Genomic DNA, 19,357 nt, shown 5'->3' on the forward strand with positions numbered 1-19,357 from the left:
ATTCTCTACCATTGTGGGATCAATCTGCAAATCTGCCCTTTAAATGATTTGGAGAACAGCTTGTGACAAATTTTTGACTGAGCAAACTCAACTGTAATTCATAAATATAATTTCAACAGGAAATTATAATGTTTGTCCTCCACAAAGTCAAGAGCAACTATTTAATGTAACAATTATTTAAAATGTAAGTACAGATAAAAATTCAAAAATACATATCCATAAACTCTTCAAAAGAGTCTCTAATCCTCTCGGGAGACTAATAGCAACCTGACAGAATATACAGAGATTATACTCGGAAATAGTGTATGTCATAATAAAGCTGACTTTAAGTTGAAGTGAAGCAAAACAAGAAAAAGAGAAAGTGATAGTGAGAGCTAGAGGCAGATGGAAATGCCTGTGATGCTGGTCAACAGACACCCTAGACAATGAATATTGAGTGGGTCCGATGAGGTCAGTTAAAGAGTACTGATCTAGAAAACAAGAAAAAAAACAGAGCAGTTGATGAGACTCAACAACACTTGGAAAGGCCTGATGTTGAATAAGACCTGGATATTGAATTTCAAAGACACAAACAAGATTCAGCAGGAAAGGAGGGGAGAGCTTCCCCTTCTGTGTGCCCTGTGCTGCTGTTCTCATAGGAGTCAAATACTTCTCCGGGCGAGGCGGGGCCGGTGATCAATAACCACGAAAAAGTGGCCGCTAGCCTTGATCCTAATTAGTGCAGGGTTAGAGCAGATTAGCTTGCACCTGAGCCCCTATCTCAGCCATTCTCAAACAACAACTCCCTTCCAATCAGGCTACCTGGAAGCACCAGCATCAGCATAATCCTGGGATGTGCTGTAGGTCAGGGAAAGACACCTTAGTATATGAAACTGGCTTTTCCTCACATCTTGTTTATTGTTCATGTCATTGTGGGAATCTCAAGCCTTCATCACACAGAAGACCAAAAATAAAACAACGAAAAATGTCATGTAGGGTGGGGACAGGTGGGTCTCACAAAGAGTTGTCTGGGGAAGGTGAGTAGTGACATTGCTGCTAAATAATTATGGTTCTCAAGGCAAATGAGGGATTAACTGTAAACCTTTATTGCAACAGGCAAGCCTGTTACACACACAGAGTTCAGGGAAAGGCTAGGAGGAGACCATGAGGAGATTAGTATGTGTTGGTAGCACTGACTGTTTGTGTGTGTGTGTGTTTGCATGCAAGCACGTCGCACAATCCCCAGTCCCCACTCAAGTGTGTGGACGTTGCTATAAATAGAAAACATACCTAGGCCTTCATAAGCCTATGTCTAGTATTACCTGTGGTGGTCTCAAAAATACACCTGCTTCATTTGTACAGTCATCCAATTCTTATGTAACATATTCCTTTCCATAACATAAAGAAGCGTTTTCAAAACCTTAAGACAGGCATTAGACTTCTGGACATTTTCAAGTAAATCACCTAAGTAAGGTTACTAAGGTGGCTCCATTGTGGATGTAACCTGGTTTGAGCATGTTTACAAATATGAGGCAAATAAAATTGAAAGTTTATTGTCCACCAGGCATGTATTCAGATTCAACATTTCTTGACTGTGTTATATTTATGTCAAATACAATTTGAGATCACCTACAAAGCCAAATCAACAGCCTACAAATAAACAAATAAACTACTTATTTCAATTCATTCATATATATTAGGAAGAGTAAAGGTCCTAAGCTTGATCCCTGTGGAACGCCACATTCCAGATTAAAGGGCTGGCCCCTGCTGTTGCGGTCCAGCCAAAAAAGTACAACATAGGATTTGACTATAGCCCTAGTTTGCCCTTCTGGTTAGATGCCTAACTGCATTGTTGTCTCAATACTTTGTGCAATAACAACAAAGTTACATTGAATTATCTAATCTAAATCTAAATCTAATCCAGAACATCTTCTCATTATCTAGCAGCAGTGCAATCAGCCCCCTTTGCTTTATGTGCAATGTGTTCTCTACACTTTAAAACATAGCTATTTCTTTTAGACTCACTCTAGTTATTATTGTGACACTTTTTTAATCAGAAGATGCACAATGTTTTTAAAAACTCTTGTGTATTTAAATACAGATACGACAGACTGAGGCAGGCCATGCTTAATGGACACAGACAAGCTCTGTGTAACTGTGAAGCTACAGTATGTGTATCTGTGTAATGTTCACTGCTCCTCACCCAGCCTGACCTGGTTTGGCCTGACACTTCTGCCAGTCTGCATACAGAAAGAAAAATCACACCAGTACACATACAGCACAAACACACACACAAACACACACACACACACACACACACACACACACACACACACACACACACACACACACAGACACACACAGACACAGACACAGACACAGACACTTTCTTCCCCCTGGTTCAAGTACATGTACACACACTCACACAAATGCACACTTATCCAGCTGGCCATCAAATACCACTCTCTGACTTTTCCAAACACAGAGACTCCAACAAAATAACTCACAGAGTCAATCTCCCTCACACAGACATTCGTATTAAAACCAGTATATGCCTACATACTCACACACAAACGCCATCTCCCAGTCAATCTACCTCCTCATTCAAAGAGACAGAGGGATATTTGTAGAGCTGCCACCAATGATGATGACTCCATTAACCCGAAGGCTTTTGGGTCAGACAAGGACCTTTCCACTGTCACTATTTCATCCCTCCTCACTACATTCATGAATGAGCTGCAGGAGCAGAGTTGGCAGCCTTGTTCACATCAGCTCCAGAAATGACTGTATCAGACGGCTGAGATTTCTCTTAAGTGCCTCTCCATGTACTTTTTCTCCTGATGACAAATGGGACTTGGCCTCACCTCTTCTTGAAGAGAAGCAGCGGTAATAGAAGAGGAAATGAGAAAATCTAATCATTGCAGTGATGATGATGATGATATACATTAACAGGTGGACATACTTTATGGGAGACAGAAGGATTTGATTTGGATGCTAATTGTCGAGCAAAGAAAGCCAAGTGGTGAGGCGCCACAGTGGAGACAGAATAACACTCTAGAGGAAATAGTGCCTGGTATTTTCTCAGCACATGTGCTGGGCCAACTGCGGCGTGTTTGTGGTTTTATTTTATGGTCCCGCTATGCTGTGTGGACAAAAAATTTATAATGAGAGTGCTGAAACTACAGTGGGCATGAAATGAACTAACCAAGTGACTCCCCTGAGATACCAGAGATGGATTACGGACCTGTGTGTGTGTGTGTGGCGTTCTCTCTCTCACATGTACACTCTCTAGCTCTCTTGAGATAACTCCTTTATGACTATCATTACATTATCATAACACTGTCTAATGAACATAGCCTTCCCCAGCTAATTTGAATGACTCCTGGCCCTCCGTCTCTCTCATTTCCACTGAATGACTTAACCATGTTAGTCCAGTCAGTCAATGAAGATAAACACTTTTAGGGAGCTAGGGCTTCTGCCTGTAGGATGCACCAGGGCAGTGTTTCTGTAAAATGCAGTTTGCAAGATAAGTGAGAGGTTACAAGATGATTGATAGGAGAGGAAAGGAGACAAAAACATATTTCTCCTTAGTAACATTTCATGACTCTCCTGAGATTTGCCCATTTACTTATTAGTCATTGTTTAATTTCTTTTGGACTCCAAAACACATTTTAATAGAATAAGCAAACAAAAAAATCCCCCCCTTGACTAGTCACAACTGATAGACACATGTACATACATGTAAATACATGTATGTATTTACGTAGTCATAAGCCAAACCTCAACCTAAAAAAGAAAATTTAAATAAATAAAATCCCATCTATGACACATATTTTTCTACTCAAGCAATCATCTAAAATTAAAAAACACAAATAACAGTATTCTTATACATAAGATTCATCAAGATCCCTGTCACATTATCAGCTGGGACAACAGAGGCCATCATGACTGCTTTCCACTTCAAACTGTTTCCCTATTAAGCAGCATGGTGACTGAGGCTGTTTCCTCAGTTCGGCTCACTGATGGCCTCCCTCGTGCACTGTGAGAGGAGTCTGAGTGGTATAGTTATATCTCACTATAAAAGCTACATGCTGGCATCTACTGTTCATCTTGGGTACATACGGCACAGTACACTCCACTGTAGAACAACAAAGGCAACTGATGCTTTTTTACTGTAGACAATGTCACAAACACAGCAAACAAACATCTAGTGTTTTAATCGTTATATTCTGTATCATTGCATTGGCAGTTGATTGGAAGAAATTGTGTATGATGTTTATGGATAAAAAGTTGTTACAAAAACAGATTGTGTTATTCAATATCATATGGTTCCATCTACAGGAACTGAACACATACATTTTTGAAAACAGACACTGAAATGTGTAAAAATGCATCAAATGTGTCATGAATAATCCATGACATGTAACTATACTTATACGAAACACAGTCAAATAGCATGAGAATGAATTAATGCTGACTCAGGCAGGAGAAAGGCATTTCCCCCTCTCTCTACCCTCTCTGTCCTTGGTCAAAAACAAACTCTGCCCTCGGCTAAATCTCTGTAACATTGGTTGATTTTTCACTTGAGGTTTAAAGCAAGCATTTGGTCAAGGTTGTGTAAACAGTTTTGAAAGGCACAAGATTATGTTACAGTCTGTACATCTGTTCATTTGGTGGCAAGAGAAAAAAGGAATACTCTCCATTGGCACTGAGAGTAAACAATTTTTAAGCACAGTGTATCTGAAATATAACAATCACTCACCAGCACCTAATATGTAAATAATAACAATATCCTCTGATACCTGAGGAGATGTTTTCCTATGCAGAGAACTACATACATAGTACATTCCCCTTCTTACACCAAGTTGCATAGCTCCTGCTTAACTCGAAGCAGCAAATATGTAGAACAATCAAAATCCCATTTCCAGTTTAGTGAGCTATATATTCAAGTATTACAAGATCCATCTCAAAGTCTTAAAATGTGAAATTATTTACAGCTCTCCCTCTACCAAGCGTTAACAGCTAAAGTGATATTAAGGTATTAAAGATATGGAGAAATGCTGTGAAACCCCACAGCTTTAGATTGCATCAGACTATAGACGAAGAAGACTGCTGTCGTCTAAGTCAGTGAATAACCTCTGACTCGTGTCGTGCCAAAGCTGGAGGCAGTGTCGTCCCACATGTACCCTGGAAATGGTACCTGTACCACGTCACACACACAGAAAAACAAGAAGACACTGAAGGTCAGGATTTTAGGTTAACAACTACAAGGTCACTCATAGAGTTGAAAGTCCATTGGAGTGGGCGACGAGGTTAACAAATATTGTGAAGCGGCCTGGATGTTGCCTATGATGCCAGTGGATGGCGCTACACATGCATCATCACTTATAATTTATAATTTCATGCTATTTTTTTTTGTGTCCAACATGCACTCAGTTTCTTGACTGACTTACGTGAAGTATTCAGATTTCGGCGTTGGCTGTGTGTTGAACTCTGCCACTGGGACGCCTCTGGATGCAACCCGGGGGCCGAACATGGCCGCTGGGTAAACGATTGAAGATGTGCCCACCTATAGATAAACACAGAGAGGGCAATGACACCAGCATCAACTTGAAATCCACTGTACAGTATTGTATTTCAGGTCCAGTCCTTGAGAGATTTCGAACAAATATTGTTTTACATAATAATATTACGAAAGAGGAGAGTGTGACATGTATGCGTGTAAAATGAGGCTAACTCACCACCAGACAGAGATCACAGATTTCCATCTCTTTTTCCACTTTGGTCAGGATATGAGAGTCCAGAGTTTCTCCAAAAAACACCACGTTGGGCCTCAGCAGACCATGGCAGTCAATTTCGTCACACCTTGATACAGCAACAGAAAACAGCAGTTGCACGATTAGTTGTGTTATACTGTATTTATCACAGAATAATTATTGGAATTAATAATTATAACACTAAAGCGTAAACCCATGCAGACATGGTAACATAATTAAATGATGAAGCAGAATGAATGTAGAATGGCTCTTCAGCCATATTTTTTAAATCGATAACTTCATAACCAAAGGCCTGAGAGACATGTTAAAATATTCACAGCACACCAGTGCCCCCAAGTGGAAGCTCCAACTGCATTATCACTAACATGGGACTCAAGTACAATCTAGGAAACCCCACATTTCCTCAATGCATAATAACACTTGGAAACAAGTAAAGATGAAGATGGAGTTTAGACTCACTAAAATGAGCTTCAAACAAGATACTAAAAAGAACTGGGACAACATTGCTTATAACAAGTATAAATATAAGCCAGTGCAACAGGTGGTGAGGGAGAGCCGAGACAGAGCTGATCAGGGAGGAGCAGCAGGTCCAACAGAAGCTCAAGCAGAGCAGGTGGAGGGTGGAAATGTCTCACAAGAATACCAAAATAACTGTGCTCATTTTTTTAAATTCAAAGAGTGCGACAGGTACTAGATTATATATCTATCTATCTATCTATCTATCTATATATCTATATCTATATCTATATCTATACACACATATATATATATATATATATATATATACATACACATATATGCAGAGATTCCACTGTTTATTTATTACTAAGTTAACATTTGATGAGACTGAATCTACCATTAGAGTTTTTGGTGATATAGAATATACCGATGGTCGTTCACCATTATAGATCATTTATTATATTTATTATATCACTCTGTCTGTGTGCAGCCACAGAGATTTCTATACACTATAGGTTCCATTATGTTGTTTCTTTACCTTACCACCTTCCTTTTCAACATACTTGCATCTGCTCTTTACAGAGAGATTTTTCCATGCAAACGAAATTAAGCAACCCGACCTCCTCCCCTGGTGTTTGCACAATTCTACTTTAAATGCATTTACCAATTAACAGAGAGAGAGAGAGAGAGAGAGAGACTGCTGACATGTAGAACACAATACGACAGACAGACTGTTTTCAGGACATTAATCCCACCTCGGTAGTTTATCCACTGGAATCTGGGCATCAGCAACATCTGGGTCAGGTGACCTGTGCATTAAGAGAACAAACACAGTGGGTTAAATTGCGCTGTATCCAAACAGGGGTCAACCTTAAAAGATTAGGCTACAAATCCTGCATGTTTATCAGAGTGTGTATACTTCAGAGGTGCTGCCTCTTACCCTTTGTCCTTTAGGGCAGCACATATGGGGCTACGCTTGTTCACAGTCACGTGTCCACAACTCACACAGCGCGTCTCCATCAGACTGCCTGCAGTTACACACAGAAAAGAGGTATGGGAATCAAGATCGGAATCGTATGTCTCTGAGTTTATCAATTCCTTTTATCAATACCTGCATGTTATTCAGAGCCAGGCAGGCCTATATGCTCAGTACACAAGTTGCATAGGGCTCTGCAAATTATGCAAGGACGCTGCCTCCCCCTCGAGTCAAACTGGATGTCAGTGTTTACAACTTTGATGAGAGGATGAAGTGGAACAATCCCTCTGGTCACAGAAAAGCATCATGAGAGTGAATTGCAGGAACATGTATGATGTCAGCAAATTAAAGCAGCCTAACATTAAGTGCTAGATTGCAGTGCATCTCTATCTTGTCTGTCTGTCTCTCTAACCTATCTGAGCAGTTCGTCTCTGTCTGTCTTGCTTACCGGCACCTTCCAGGGCTGCTCTGTGACTTTGTGTCTTGCAAACATCAGGCAACTGTGTTTCTAAACTGCAGTTTAGGACCAGTCCAGGCAATATATGGCACACATAGTTTTAAAACAAGACAATAATTATCTAGTCTCTCAATCAAGGTGTAGGTACAACTCTGGATTAATGCGAGATGGATTGGCATTGATTATTGATTAAATACTCAATTTAAAATGTTGATTACTGGCCAATATGGATGCACATCTCTCAGTAAATAATAACCATCATGTACTCAGCCAAACCATAGTATAAATACATTTTTAAAAGTAAATCTTGGGGCGCCTCTGTGAATGGGCTGCAGCTATAGTCTATAGGCTTATGTTTACATTGTATAGCACAAGCTAAGTCAGGTGTGACTGCGTGGAAAAATCCTGTGAAGGCCTAATTTCAAGAATCATTACGGGAATTAAGTTAAGGAAATAGCTGTTTTCCGTTTAAACCCACCAGAGTCACAGAAAAAATCTCCCTTGCCACAGAATTTTTTCCCAGCTCTTACAGACAGGCCAGACCATAAATATTTGGAAAGCTAAACATTTTATTGTTCTTCAGGCTCTTTGATTGAATTTGAGTGGAAGAACTACATGCAGATGCTATAATCCACACTACAACAGTGTGGAAACAGAAAATGAGAGAATCAACATTTGAATTGATGTCATCACTGGACACTTTTGAGTTAGTCCATTGATATTAAAAAAGAGACTAATTCTGGGTCTGTCTGGTGTATGGTAGTTTTTAGATTTGGCCCAACTCTGCCCCTCACCATGAATCTTGAGCACGTGTTTGGACCCGGCCTGCCGGTGAAGGTCATCTGTGCACTGGGTGATGACAACCACGGAGCGTCCCTGCTTCCTCAGCCGGGCCTCACATTCTGCTATAGCCAGATGGGCAGCATTGGGCTTCTTGTTCAACGCCAGCTCCCTTCTGTAATGGTAGAACTCCCAGACTCGAGACGGGGTTCGAGAAAAGGCCTCTGGGGTAGCCAGGTCCTGAGGAAACATCAACATGTGAATGGTCAAGTCAGTCAAAGCTCAAATGCTAAGAAGGCAGCAATTGAAAGTGAAATTGTCTTCAGAGGTAAGAATTAGACAGATAATAAAAGGTTCATAGATTAAGTTCAAACCTCTCGATTACAGAGGGAGATTATATTTTTTTGGATTGAGGATAACGGTTGATTCTTTCCTGGAGGTAAATCCTGGTGCAGCCCACCACAAGAATCCAGATTATGCAACAAACACCATTTCTCTCTTCAGTGGCTGTTGCTGCCGAGATAAATCCACTGAGCTGTGAAGATGTATTATGTAAACATAAAATACACCCACTCCACAGCAAGAACTATGAACCACAGCTGGAAATCAGACCAAACACAAGACCTTGACCTTAATAATAAAACAATAAATAAATAATTAAGACAATAAAAATAGATAAATAAATAAATCATACAGCCACGTGCAAGCATGTGTGTTTTGCTTTTTTATAAATTACCTGAGACTGCCACTTCCTCCACTTCTCATTTTCTCCCCTGAAGGTTGGCACTCCGCTCTCCGCACTCACACCTGCACCTGTGATGATAACTATGTGCTTGGCTTTGGAGAAGACCTTGCGGAACTCAGACATGTCTGGGAAAACAAAATGAAAAGCAACTTACGATGAAGTGCTTATTAAGTGCCTTAATATTAAAAAAACATATTCTGTGATGTTATGAGACAATGGTAGGTAGATAGGTAGGCAGGTAGACAATCAAAGTTTGAGTGATTGATGCTTTTGCTCTTAAACTGATCATTTTTCCACTAATGGGACCCCTGGATGCTACAATATATTACCAAGTATTACAATTGGCTGCATTAAAATGTTTGAGTTATTACAGTGGAGGAACAACTGATCTAACAAAGACATCATTATGCAGATTCACAAATAAGTATTCATTAGACAAACAGACTCTGGTATTGTAACTTATCATGATCCACAAAGGAACTTCTTGTTTGTTATACACTGATTAGCAGTTAATACTTTATTAATTCTTCGGTATTTCTTAGATGCTGCTCAGACATTTGTGTACCATATTGTCAAGTGCTTCTAAAAACATTTCATTTCTGTCCTGTCTGGGAGGATGAACCGATGAGCTGAAATCCATTGTTTAATACAGAGCTAATGCCATACTGACACATCAACAAACTAACATTATACACTGTGAAACTAGTGCCTTTTATTTTACCTGAGATGGGTCTTGCTGTGTCTATCACAGGTCCTTTTTTCACATGAGTGGAGCACATGCGAAGACCAAGGGCAAACACAGCTCGACTTTGGAAAAGCATTGTCACTGCAGAAGTACAGATGAACAGAGGTAAAAACACAAAGACACACAAAAAGAAAATGAATTATTGTACAGCCTCCCTTTTTAAATGTCACTTCTGTTCTTGTGTTTACCAACTAATTGTTTTCATTTACACTATGTGGCGCAGACTGATTATATGTTTCATGGATTATTGCATCTGTATTAAATATGAACATATCAAATCATCCTTCGATCTTAATTCTACTGGAGTCAAATGTGGACCTCTTTACCAATTTGTGTTGTGCAACCAAACATTGTTAAAACTCATTTGATTTGATCCTAAATCCTAACAGGGATCCCAAAGTATCCAGACATGTCATGCTAATCTTGAGGGAAAATGTCTAGGAAATGATGCAAAAGATGTTAAGAATATCTTCATTAGGTTTATGAGTGCAGACATAAGGAACATTGTGTTCTGTTTTTAATATTTTATTTATAGCTATAAAGAAGTGATGGGACAAGCGCATTCTGTGCACAGAATATTTTGTTCTGTGTGAAAATAATGCTTTAAACAATGACACTCGGATAAATCGAGAGAAGTGATCCTATGTGCTGGAACTGCGTAACTGTGTCAACATATCACAATAAATACAAGACATGACTGCAAGACTGCTTGTAATGGAGTTGTGCAATCAGAGTGACAGCCTTGTCTCAAGTACACTCTGCAGCAAAACTGTGATAGCCCGGGTCTTGACCTGATAAGGCCAGAAATGTACATAAAATACTTTTTAAAAGAAACAGGTTGGCAATAAAACCAAAAGACAGCTTGCTTAGAAAAACTATATGTAAAAAAATGGCAACTGGGCGCGTCCCACAAGACAGAACAAACTAAAAGTTTACTGCGTCAAAACTGGTTTTACAGGCTTCCCAGCCAAATCAAAGAGCTATAACTACATGTCTTCACAGGTTACAGCTGGGTTGCACCCACTGCTGCGACTGTCTGTTGATCATTTTAATAAACAATCTGCCACTTTACGTCCAAAAGGCGAACATATTGATGTATTTAAGACTAACTCTACCTGGTATGTCGCTGAAGTATGCAACAGTAACGCAGCTTGTGACGTCGTGAGCTAAGTTAGCTAGGAAGGTCGTGAGGAAAAACTCACGTACACATTCAAACATGTATTTCTTGCTCATTTTCACCTGAAAATACGGATGATGCGAGCCGTGTAAATGATCTTGCTTCACTAACTTTCCTGTGCTTACCACGCCGGGCGACAGTCCTTATTTCGAAGAAGAAAACCACACCGAGCTTGCTTGTTTACCTCTGTCGCCGCAATTAACACGAGAGGCCGTAAACGTGCAACAACTGTCGTAAATCTGCTATAAAATGCACGAAATCTGACGTTAAGAGGTTAAAGAGAGAGAGGTAAAAAGTGTTTAAGAGAGCCATCTGGTGGTGGACTGCTGTAAGTGTGATTCATTCAGGGTGATTCATTCATTCGCCTCAAGAAAGAGACAGAGCAGCACCCGATGATACAGCCGAGACCAAGATGTAAGAATCTGTTTTTGTTTGTTGTTTTTTTTTTTTTTTTTACCAAACTCAAGAGTGGCAGTCCGTCTGTTACTAAAAGTTTTTCTTCGTGTGAGACAAGAAAGATCAAGATCAATTGAACAAAAGCAGCAAAAAACAACAACAACAACAAAAAAAAAAAACTCTAATAATCTGCCTCCTGTTTTTTGATTTTATATTTAGCCTCTTTTTATCCAGTGGTTCTCACCACTACCATTAGATTGGAGGGTAAAATTATGACTCACCTCATCACAGTATATTATGCTTTTGTTACAATGATTTGTTTGCTTATCTTTGAGAGTATACCACGTAGAATAATGCAGTTGTACGGTGTAGTATAGTGTTGCCTGTTGTATAGTGTAGCCATGTAAAAGTAATATGAAAGCCACGGTGCACTTAATTATGGTCAAGCCAAAACTGTAAGATTGAATTTGAAAAACAAAGTAAATACTGTATACAAGCCTAAATCAGTAGCCTATATATATATATATATATATATATATATATATATATATATATATATATATATATACACACACATATATATAGCCTGAATTATTCACTCCAAATTTTAGAGGACTTACATTTTAAACGATCATTTTTCTGGTGTGAAGGCCTACTGCCTTCTATTTCCATATTTTGCCATCTTTTTTTTTTCCTCACACTGTATGCCATATCCCACCAACGCCTCTCTCTCTCTCTCCCTCCCTCTCTCTCTCCCTCTCTCTCTCCCTCTCTCTCCCTCTCTCGGTGTGTGTGAGAACTCCCTCCTCCCCCGCCAGTATCTACCTCCCAGTGTGTGAGTGGCCGTGGTTCTGCGTCTGCCCCAGTCGGCCAGCAGCAGTCATCACTGGACACTGGTTCAAATTGATGGCGACCACCACAGACAGCAGCACAGACCGCCGACCGATAAGGAGACTCCGCTCCAAGAGCGACACCCCCTATCTCGTTGAAGCCCGACTCTCCTTCAACCTGCGGACAGGTAGGCGCTCATCTATCCGCGCTGCCCCCAAATCTTCCTGTTAGATGTGTTTGCCAGATGTCGTTGTGTGGGTGGACTGAGGGGGATTATAGCCTAAGACACGCTTCTGTTTCACACGAATGGAAAAAAAAAAAATAGCCCGTTATTCTTGTGGACTTGGGTTATAGTTTATCTCTGAGGTTTATCCCTTCAAAATTTATTAATGGGTGGCTCTACAAGGCGGGGGGGGGGGGGGGGGGGGGGGGGATTGTGAAATGTTATGCAACTTTGTGGACTAACGCTGCTGGTGACGTTTCTGGCGCAAAAAAAACGTTAAAGGGCTTCAGAAATAAAACAATAAAAACATTTATAGACCTTTAAATCCGCTGCATGCTGTGAATTTGGATTCCGTCAGCGCTTGGTAACTGCTACCACTGTAATTCAACGCAGTTACATAATGTGAAGAAGCTTCAACGTGACATGTAGTGGCCCAGGCTTTGGCAGTGGTTCTGGTGCACGAAATGCTGTATGATTTTCATTCACCGCATTTTAAACAGTTGCGATAGACCCTGCGATGGTGCTCGTTGTAAATTGTCCTCTCGCCTCCATCACCCTCTACAAAGCGTGTTGCATCCCCTGTTACCATGGTGACTTGGCATTTTATGCTGACTGAGTCAACGGGGATTCAGATCTTTTGCAATTACAGTGTAATTAAGATACACGCTGCATCCACAGTATCTGTCTGTTTTTACCCAAAACGGATCTCAGGGAAGTGATGCCGGTCATTTACTAAATCTCTACAGGGGTTGATGTTTGCGGCGGTCCCGGTCCAAATGAGCTTTTCTGTCATTAGTCTCATTCATGGGGGGCATTTGAGTGTGCCCACATGTGCAATCATTAGAGTGACATCCCAAGTCCTACACTCCTTGTTCCCTTGATGCCAGTGTGCTGAAATCGCAGGCTACACAGAGCATATCAGTGCTGAGAGCCACTGCCACTTTATAGGTGTTGTGTCCTATAGCAGCAGCATCCCAGCTCGCTGGAGTCACACCCATTTATCCACTCAGCAGAATGTGCGAGCTGCCTTTGTCTACTGTAATGTTTGGATGTTGGCCAGTTCGCTGAGGGATTTTATTGAGCATGTACAGTAAGATTTGGGAGATGGTATGTTTTTCATTCCACTTTTATTCAGCTCACAGCTCAGAGATAGATGCGTGTGGTCTCGCTCTTTTGATTGGTTTGAAAGTTCTTTGCATTTTTTTTAGAGTCATGCTTATTGTTCTGTGGAAAACGAACCTGTCAGAAACTATAGTTTCAAATAGTGGTGCACAGTGTAAACATCTTGTACTGTAATAGGGAATGATTGTTGAATGACATAGGTGTGTGTGTGCGTGTGTGTGTGTGTTTGGGGGCGAGGACGAACAATTACTTGATTGTGAAATTCACCTCTTGATTATTTTTTTGATGGATCATTTAGTCTGTAAAATGTCATACAGTAGTGAAAATGTCCGGCACAATTCCCCAGAATCTTGTAATTGCTTGTTTTGTCCAACCAACGCTCAGAAATCCCAAAGACATCCACTTTCTGATTGTACAAAACGCAGAAATGCAGAGAAACCGCGCATTTGAAAAGTTGGAACGATCGATTAACCAGCTAATCATTTCTGCACAAGGGTGCTTTATACTAAAAGGCCACTGAAAGCGGACTTTCTGTTATCTCAAGTCAGGGCAGTAGCAGTCTAAACTCAAGAGGCTGGGGGGGATTGTTATCAGAAGGTCATCACTTCAATCATAAAGTGACTGCACTTTGCTCCAGTGCAGCTCCTCAGCTGCCGACAGTGTGGCTGCTGTATTGACAGCTCCCCGGTGTGCAATGTCAGCCTGGGCAGTGCTGGAAAAGAGCAAGGGGTGCTCAGTTGTGCTTTCCTGGATGAATGAATCTTAAATAAATTTTTAAAAAAAGCCCCCCCAGCATGTTTATGTCAGATAAGCCTTTGCAGTCCTCGGCAGCTCTGCTCATGCCAGGGAAGCGTTTGGCCTGTGGAGACAAACTTGTTGTCAATGACAGGACACTGCTGTTTGTCTCTGTGCTCCCTTTTTTTTTTTTTTATTTCTCTACTCTACAATGAGCTCATACAAAAGCATGAGGGTGGTACGGGGGCGATTTGTACAACAGCACTGTTGACTCACTTCCACCTGAAGAAGTGGAGCAGAATTTAGCTTTAGCTTATTGCCAAGGAAACCAAAAGTGTGGCCAGGTGCTTAATAATGATAAATGACCAGGGCTGCCAAGGACGTGAAACAAGAACTAAGCAATTATCTCTGTGTAGTTCCAGACAAGATAATAGCTTTTGGTTTCTCTTTGTTCTAAATATTTTTTCTGGGTCATTATAATGGTTTGACATACAACCTAATGTACAAAAATGATTACATTCTTATCGTGTGACACAGGGGGACGTCAGAATTGATGGTTTTTGAGCAGAAAAATTTATTTTGGAGCTATGGCTGTATTCATGTTTTCATCAATGAACAGCTACTACACAGAAAGCATGAAACACACTTTTATATCCAACACAGTCAGGCTATAATAAAGACACTGCCAGTCTGGCATCTGCTTCTCTGATACTGAGTTGTGTAATTTGTTTTGATGTGTGGTGAGCTTTTGTCAGTGTGAAACATTTGGAAATGGGCTGAGGGTTCACAGACAACCTAACTGTTCTGTGTTTAAACAGCCGATTTATTTATTTATTTATTTATTTATTTGGCTTTATCCCCTGATGCTGATCATATGTGGATCAACCATCTCTTTTGGAAGTTTGGCTTTTGGCAGAAACAAGTCTTGTAGCATACAAATGACAGATACCCTGTGGGTTTTTAATGGAATCAGAGAGCATGTGTGAAGCATTGCTTTATTGCACTGGCCTGTTTAGCATCTACGGTAATCTAATTTGCCCCACAGTTAAATGGCCCTGTACACAGTCACATAGATATAATGACATAATGGCATCAGTTACTGCGCAGCTATCAAGAACTGCGTCATCTGTCGGAAAGCATTAAAGGGTGGAGGTGTAGATGGATGGTTGACCTACTTCACAGGTTTGATTTCAATCATTGCTGCCTGTTATGAAGCTTCTCATTGTCAGCTCAGCCTCTCTCTCTCTCACACACACACACACACACACACACACACACACACACACACACTCACACTCTCACGCATACACGAACACTGTCATCTGGACAAGCAGCTGAGAGATTACAGTGTTTGTGGAAGTGGAATCATTACTGTTTACCTAAGGATCTTGTCAATGGATTTTTAGCCAAAAGGCAGAGACATGTGCACGTGTATTTTGCGTGTGCATGTTGTTCTGCATGTTTGTGAGTGCATGCATATCAGTCCCTTGATTTTGTGCTGTGCATGTGCTGCCTGCTGACACAGCATCCGTCTCACCGGAACAGGTTGTCTGCTTGTTTTTATTTGCTCATCATTCAGCAGCTCAACTACAGCCCCATCTGCTTTCTGTCTGCAGACTCATGCTACACACAAGAAACTCTCCCAATTACTAGCTAGCTGGCACTTTAGATTTTCCACTAACATCCCTCTGCTAATGAGATTAGACACTTTGAGTTTTACAACATCTTTGCTCACATAATCAAGGCAACCTTTTGACTGTGTCTCCGTGCCTGTTATGAATCTCGCAGCAGATTGCAATGACACTAGTAAGTCATTTTGTTGTTTTTTTTCAGTGCACCTTGCAGCCTTGACACACAGATCAGCTTGTCCTCACAGGCCCAGGGTCTCCTCAGGTCTGCTCTGGCATATGGAACATTAATCACAGCACACCTATTGTACAGATGTTAATTGGGCTGAACAGCTGGATGCCGTGTGGATGGGAGAGGTGTGTGGACGCCGATGGCTGGAGCTCCCACCATTATACCTGGTCTGAATGCAAATAGATGAAGCTGAAGCCCAGACTTGGCTGCATTGCAGTTGTTGGGGGATAGATTATACAGGCGCTTCCCCTAGCTTTTGTGCAAGCGTGTGTTTGCATCCTTATGCATATACAGCATGCATGCTCTGTATTGTACATGTACCCTCTGTCTCACAATTCAGTGTCCAAACCAGGCTCAGTGTTGCAGCCACATTAAGCTAAAAAAAGCAAAACTCAACTCATTCACCACCCACCACTCCCTGCTCCTCTCTCCCTGTGCTGCTTTTTGTTGCAATCCGTGTACAGTAAGCACCGCTGTCCGAAAAGAGCACAATCGATACACACCAGATGCATGATGGGACAGGACAAATTTATGCTGCACCACTTTATGTGCCAGCCGGGTTTACCTGAAGATTTAAAGCATGTGAGGGAAACGGCAAGACCTAAGCACGGCCTCTCTAACACAACATGTATGCAGATATTTTGTGTTACGTTTCGCCCTTCTGTTAATCATTTCGAAATTATTAGCATATTCACTCTCACTGAAGAAGGCCTAGTCAGATTATTCTGTCTTTGTTGGAATTCAAAAGGCAGCTAAAGGTGACTGCAAGGTCAAGAACAAGCAGAATTTGAGCTGCCGGTCCATGTTTCAAAGGGAAAGGGAATTTCATATTAACTGTTTGGGCTGGAGTCCAGTGCAAAGTCTTTTTTAGCTGTTTGCAGCAACACTAGAGGCTATTAGCAAAAGTGTTTAACAAAGTGGTGATAATTAGTGGCAAGAGAGTATCACTTCTCTATCTGCATCACTCCCAATCTATGCCTCTTTTGTGGCCCCCACCCCCAACCTCCAGAAGCACACGCACGCAACGCAGCACATGGCTGACATTTCAGACCATGGCATGATAGACTAACAGCCCCGCATCTCCAAAAAAAAAAAAAAACAAGCGTCAGCATCCATCTTCCATACATGGTTACACATAGGCTGTCTTGTGCTGAAGCATCCGAGGTCTGAATAAAACATGAGTAGGAAAATCAGAGTAAAAATAGCGATGCTATATCCAAGACTCTATTACTGGATGCTCATGCTGCATAAAAATTCAATCAACCATCTGTGTCACCTGGACAGCACACCTGCCAACCTCAAGTAGCAGGATGGCTAAAAGAAAAAGACAGGCAGGTGTCTTCAATGAGAGCCTGGAGGAGGCTGTATCCTCCCAGAATCTCTCTCTCTCTCTCTCTCTCTATCCGCTGTCTTTTCATCTCTCCCTCTCTCTCTCTCTCTCTCTCTCTCTGTGCCACACTTGGAAGTGTGGGAAAAGACTCCTTAACGCCTTTTTCAAAAGCCTCCCAAACTGAAGAAAGCTGCATGATGATGTGCTTATGGGTCATATTTATAGTAAGTGTGGCAGCACATTGGGCAGAGAGGGGTAAAGACACCACTGCAATCTGAGAGGCAGCATTGCCAAGGACCAATTACGCTGGAGGAGAGAGCTCTGCCTGAATCACTGTTACTCTCTAATGCTGCTTTTGCTGCTTTTGCTTTTGCTTTTGCAACATGCAATTAATTCTTTGGGGCACAAGGAAAGAAAACAACATAGGCGGCATACAGTATCTAGTCCGTTGCTCGAAAGGATGGCTGTGGATATCCCTGATGTCCACAATAGCAATATAAATGTATATTCTCAGCAGATAATGTCTCACATTTGGGGGCCATCCAATATGTAATGTCTACAGAATGGCATTTGTTGTTTCACCAATGCAGCTCCTATAGTGCACCCGCTCTTTAGGACATTTTTGCTGAGTGAGACACTTTACAGAGTCTGATTCCCTTCAACACTGCTGCAAACCTGGGACTCAATTCAATCAAAGCTGCATTGCACCACTCAGCAGTATGTACTTCAAAATTGTATCCGATTTCTAATGATCAAAGTCAGGGCATATTTTGGCTCTTACACTTCTAAACCTGGATAACATTTCTATAATTCAAAAGAGTTAGGAAAAAAAAACTGTTAAATTAACAGCTGATATATATTTGAGCAGCTACACCAGTCGATGTTTGTTAATCCTTAGGCCATGAGTAATTCTCTAATACTACTTCTATTTTGGAAAGCATTACTATTTGGTATTTGTAGAATACAAAAATTTCAGTATTAGCTCAGGATTAGTATGTTGTCATACCACATCTCCCTTTCAGTTTGGCTATTAATCAGTAAAGAGTGGACATATGTTTTTATGTCATAGTATAAACTCATAACACTTTCGGAGTGAAGTTCTTCAAATGAAACAGAGATGCTCTGTGTGAGTGCTACACAGAATATTATGGTAAGTTATGCCTACACTTTTCAGACGGTTATGTAAGCCTGTGTAAAGACAGACTAATCGCCTACAGGATAAACGGCTGGGATCTGAAGAGGCAGAATAATTATGTGAAACTAAGTGATTGAACCACGGGGACTTTATGCCCCTATTCTCTCTCCAGCACATCTTACAGATCCAATGTAGAAATGATTTTGTAATCACATCAAGTAATAACTGCAATGACGAAAGGTTGACTTCACAAATGTGAAGAACACTAAAATATTACCAGTGTCTACTTCTAGATCTAGAGGTAATGTCTGTAATATGCATTCCTGGGGGATACAGCCGGGCTTCGTTACATGCATCATGGCTATTTTAGAGCTATAAGTCTCTGGACTATTCTGAATTGTGTTTTTATAAGACTCGAAAATGTTGAAAATGGATATGAAGACTCCCATGGGGAAACAGCAGGGCATGCTGCCACCTGCCACACTGAGAATAGGTGGCTTCAAGCAATCCATATACTGCATTAATTTCCACAGGGATTGTCTCATCGCTTATAAACAAAAGCAGTTATCCGAATAACCCGTAAAATCACATGAAACTTCTGCACATTTCAGCTTTAAAACTGACATATAA

At 41.0% G+C, this 19,357-nt stretch overlaps 2 protein-coding genes across 4 annotated transcripts in view; one reads left to right on the forward strand and one right to left on the reverse strand.

Annotated features, from left to right (window-relative positions):
• Window positions 1-4,187: 4,187 nt before the first annotated feature.
• Window positions 4,188-11,348, reverse strand: LOC139629295 (NAD-dependent protein deacylase sirtuin-5, mitochondrial-like). 2 transcript variants are annotated; one of them, XM_071491836.1, is made up of 9 exons: window positions 11,158-11,348; window positions 9,895-9,999; window positions 9,165-9,298; window positions 8,443-8,668; window positions 7,156-7,243; window positions 6,971-7,024; window positions 5,721-5,844; window positions 5,433-5,548; window positions 4,188-5,179 (listed from the first exon to the last, which is right to left on the reverse strand). In XM_071491836.1, the coding sequence occupies exons 2-9, from the start codon at window positions 9,992-9,994 to the stop codon at window positions 5,104-5,106; spliced, it is 918 nt and encodes a 305-aa protein (XP_071347937.1). In that variant the 5' UTR covers window positions 9,995-9,999; window positions 11,158-11,348; the 3' UTR covers window positions 4,188-5,103. The 2 variants fall into 2 exon arrangements, with proteins under 2 accessions (XP_071347937.1, XP_071347935.1); XM_071491834.1 differs by having other exon boundaries at window positions 11,221-11,336.
• A 968-nt stretch (window positions 11,349-12,316) lies between these two features.
• The window catches only part of LOC139629900 (phosphatase and actin regulator 1-like), a 44,250-nt gene continuing 37,209 nt past the window's right edge, over window positions 12,317-19,357 (forward strand). For both annotated transcript variants that reach the window (XM_071492859.1, XM_071492858.1), the window contains exon 1: window positions 12,317-12,509. In XM_071492859.1, coding sequence (XP_071348960.1) covers window positions 12,398-12,509 — 112 coding nt within the window. In that variant the 5' untranslated portion in view covers window positions 12,317-12,397. The remainder of the gene's footprint in view (window positions 12,510-19,357) is intronic.

This window comes from Trachinotus anak, unplaced genomic scaffold (genome assembly GCF_046630095.1).
Source record: "Trachinotus anak isolate AG129_WGS33_773 ecotype Australia unplaced genomic scaffold, CSIRO_AGI_Tana_v1 ptg000012l, whole genome shotgun sequence".
In the NCBI taxonomy this organism is placed as follows: domain Eukaryota; kingdom Metazoa; phylum Chordata; class Actinopteri; order Carangiformes; family Carangidae; genus Trachinotus; species Trachinotus anak.

What these genes read in the sequence shown, in the direction of transcription:
- LOC139629295 (XM_071491836.1), bottom strand. Translation starts at nt 9,994, where the DNA reads ATGCTTTTCCAAAGTCGAGCTGTGTTTGCCCTTGGTCTTCGCATGTGC. An exon ending in ACACGTGCTCAAGATTCATG is followed by an intron (nt 7,244 to 8,442) that starts GTGAGGGGCAGA and finishes GTGTAACTGCAG; the next exon opens with GCAGTCTGATGGAGACGCGC. An exon ending in TCTGTGATCTCTGTCTGGTG is followed by an intron (nt 5,549 to 5,720) that starts GTGAGTTAGCCT and finishes GTTTATCTATAG; the next exon opens with GTGGGCACATCTTCAATCGT.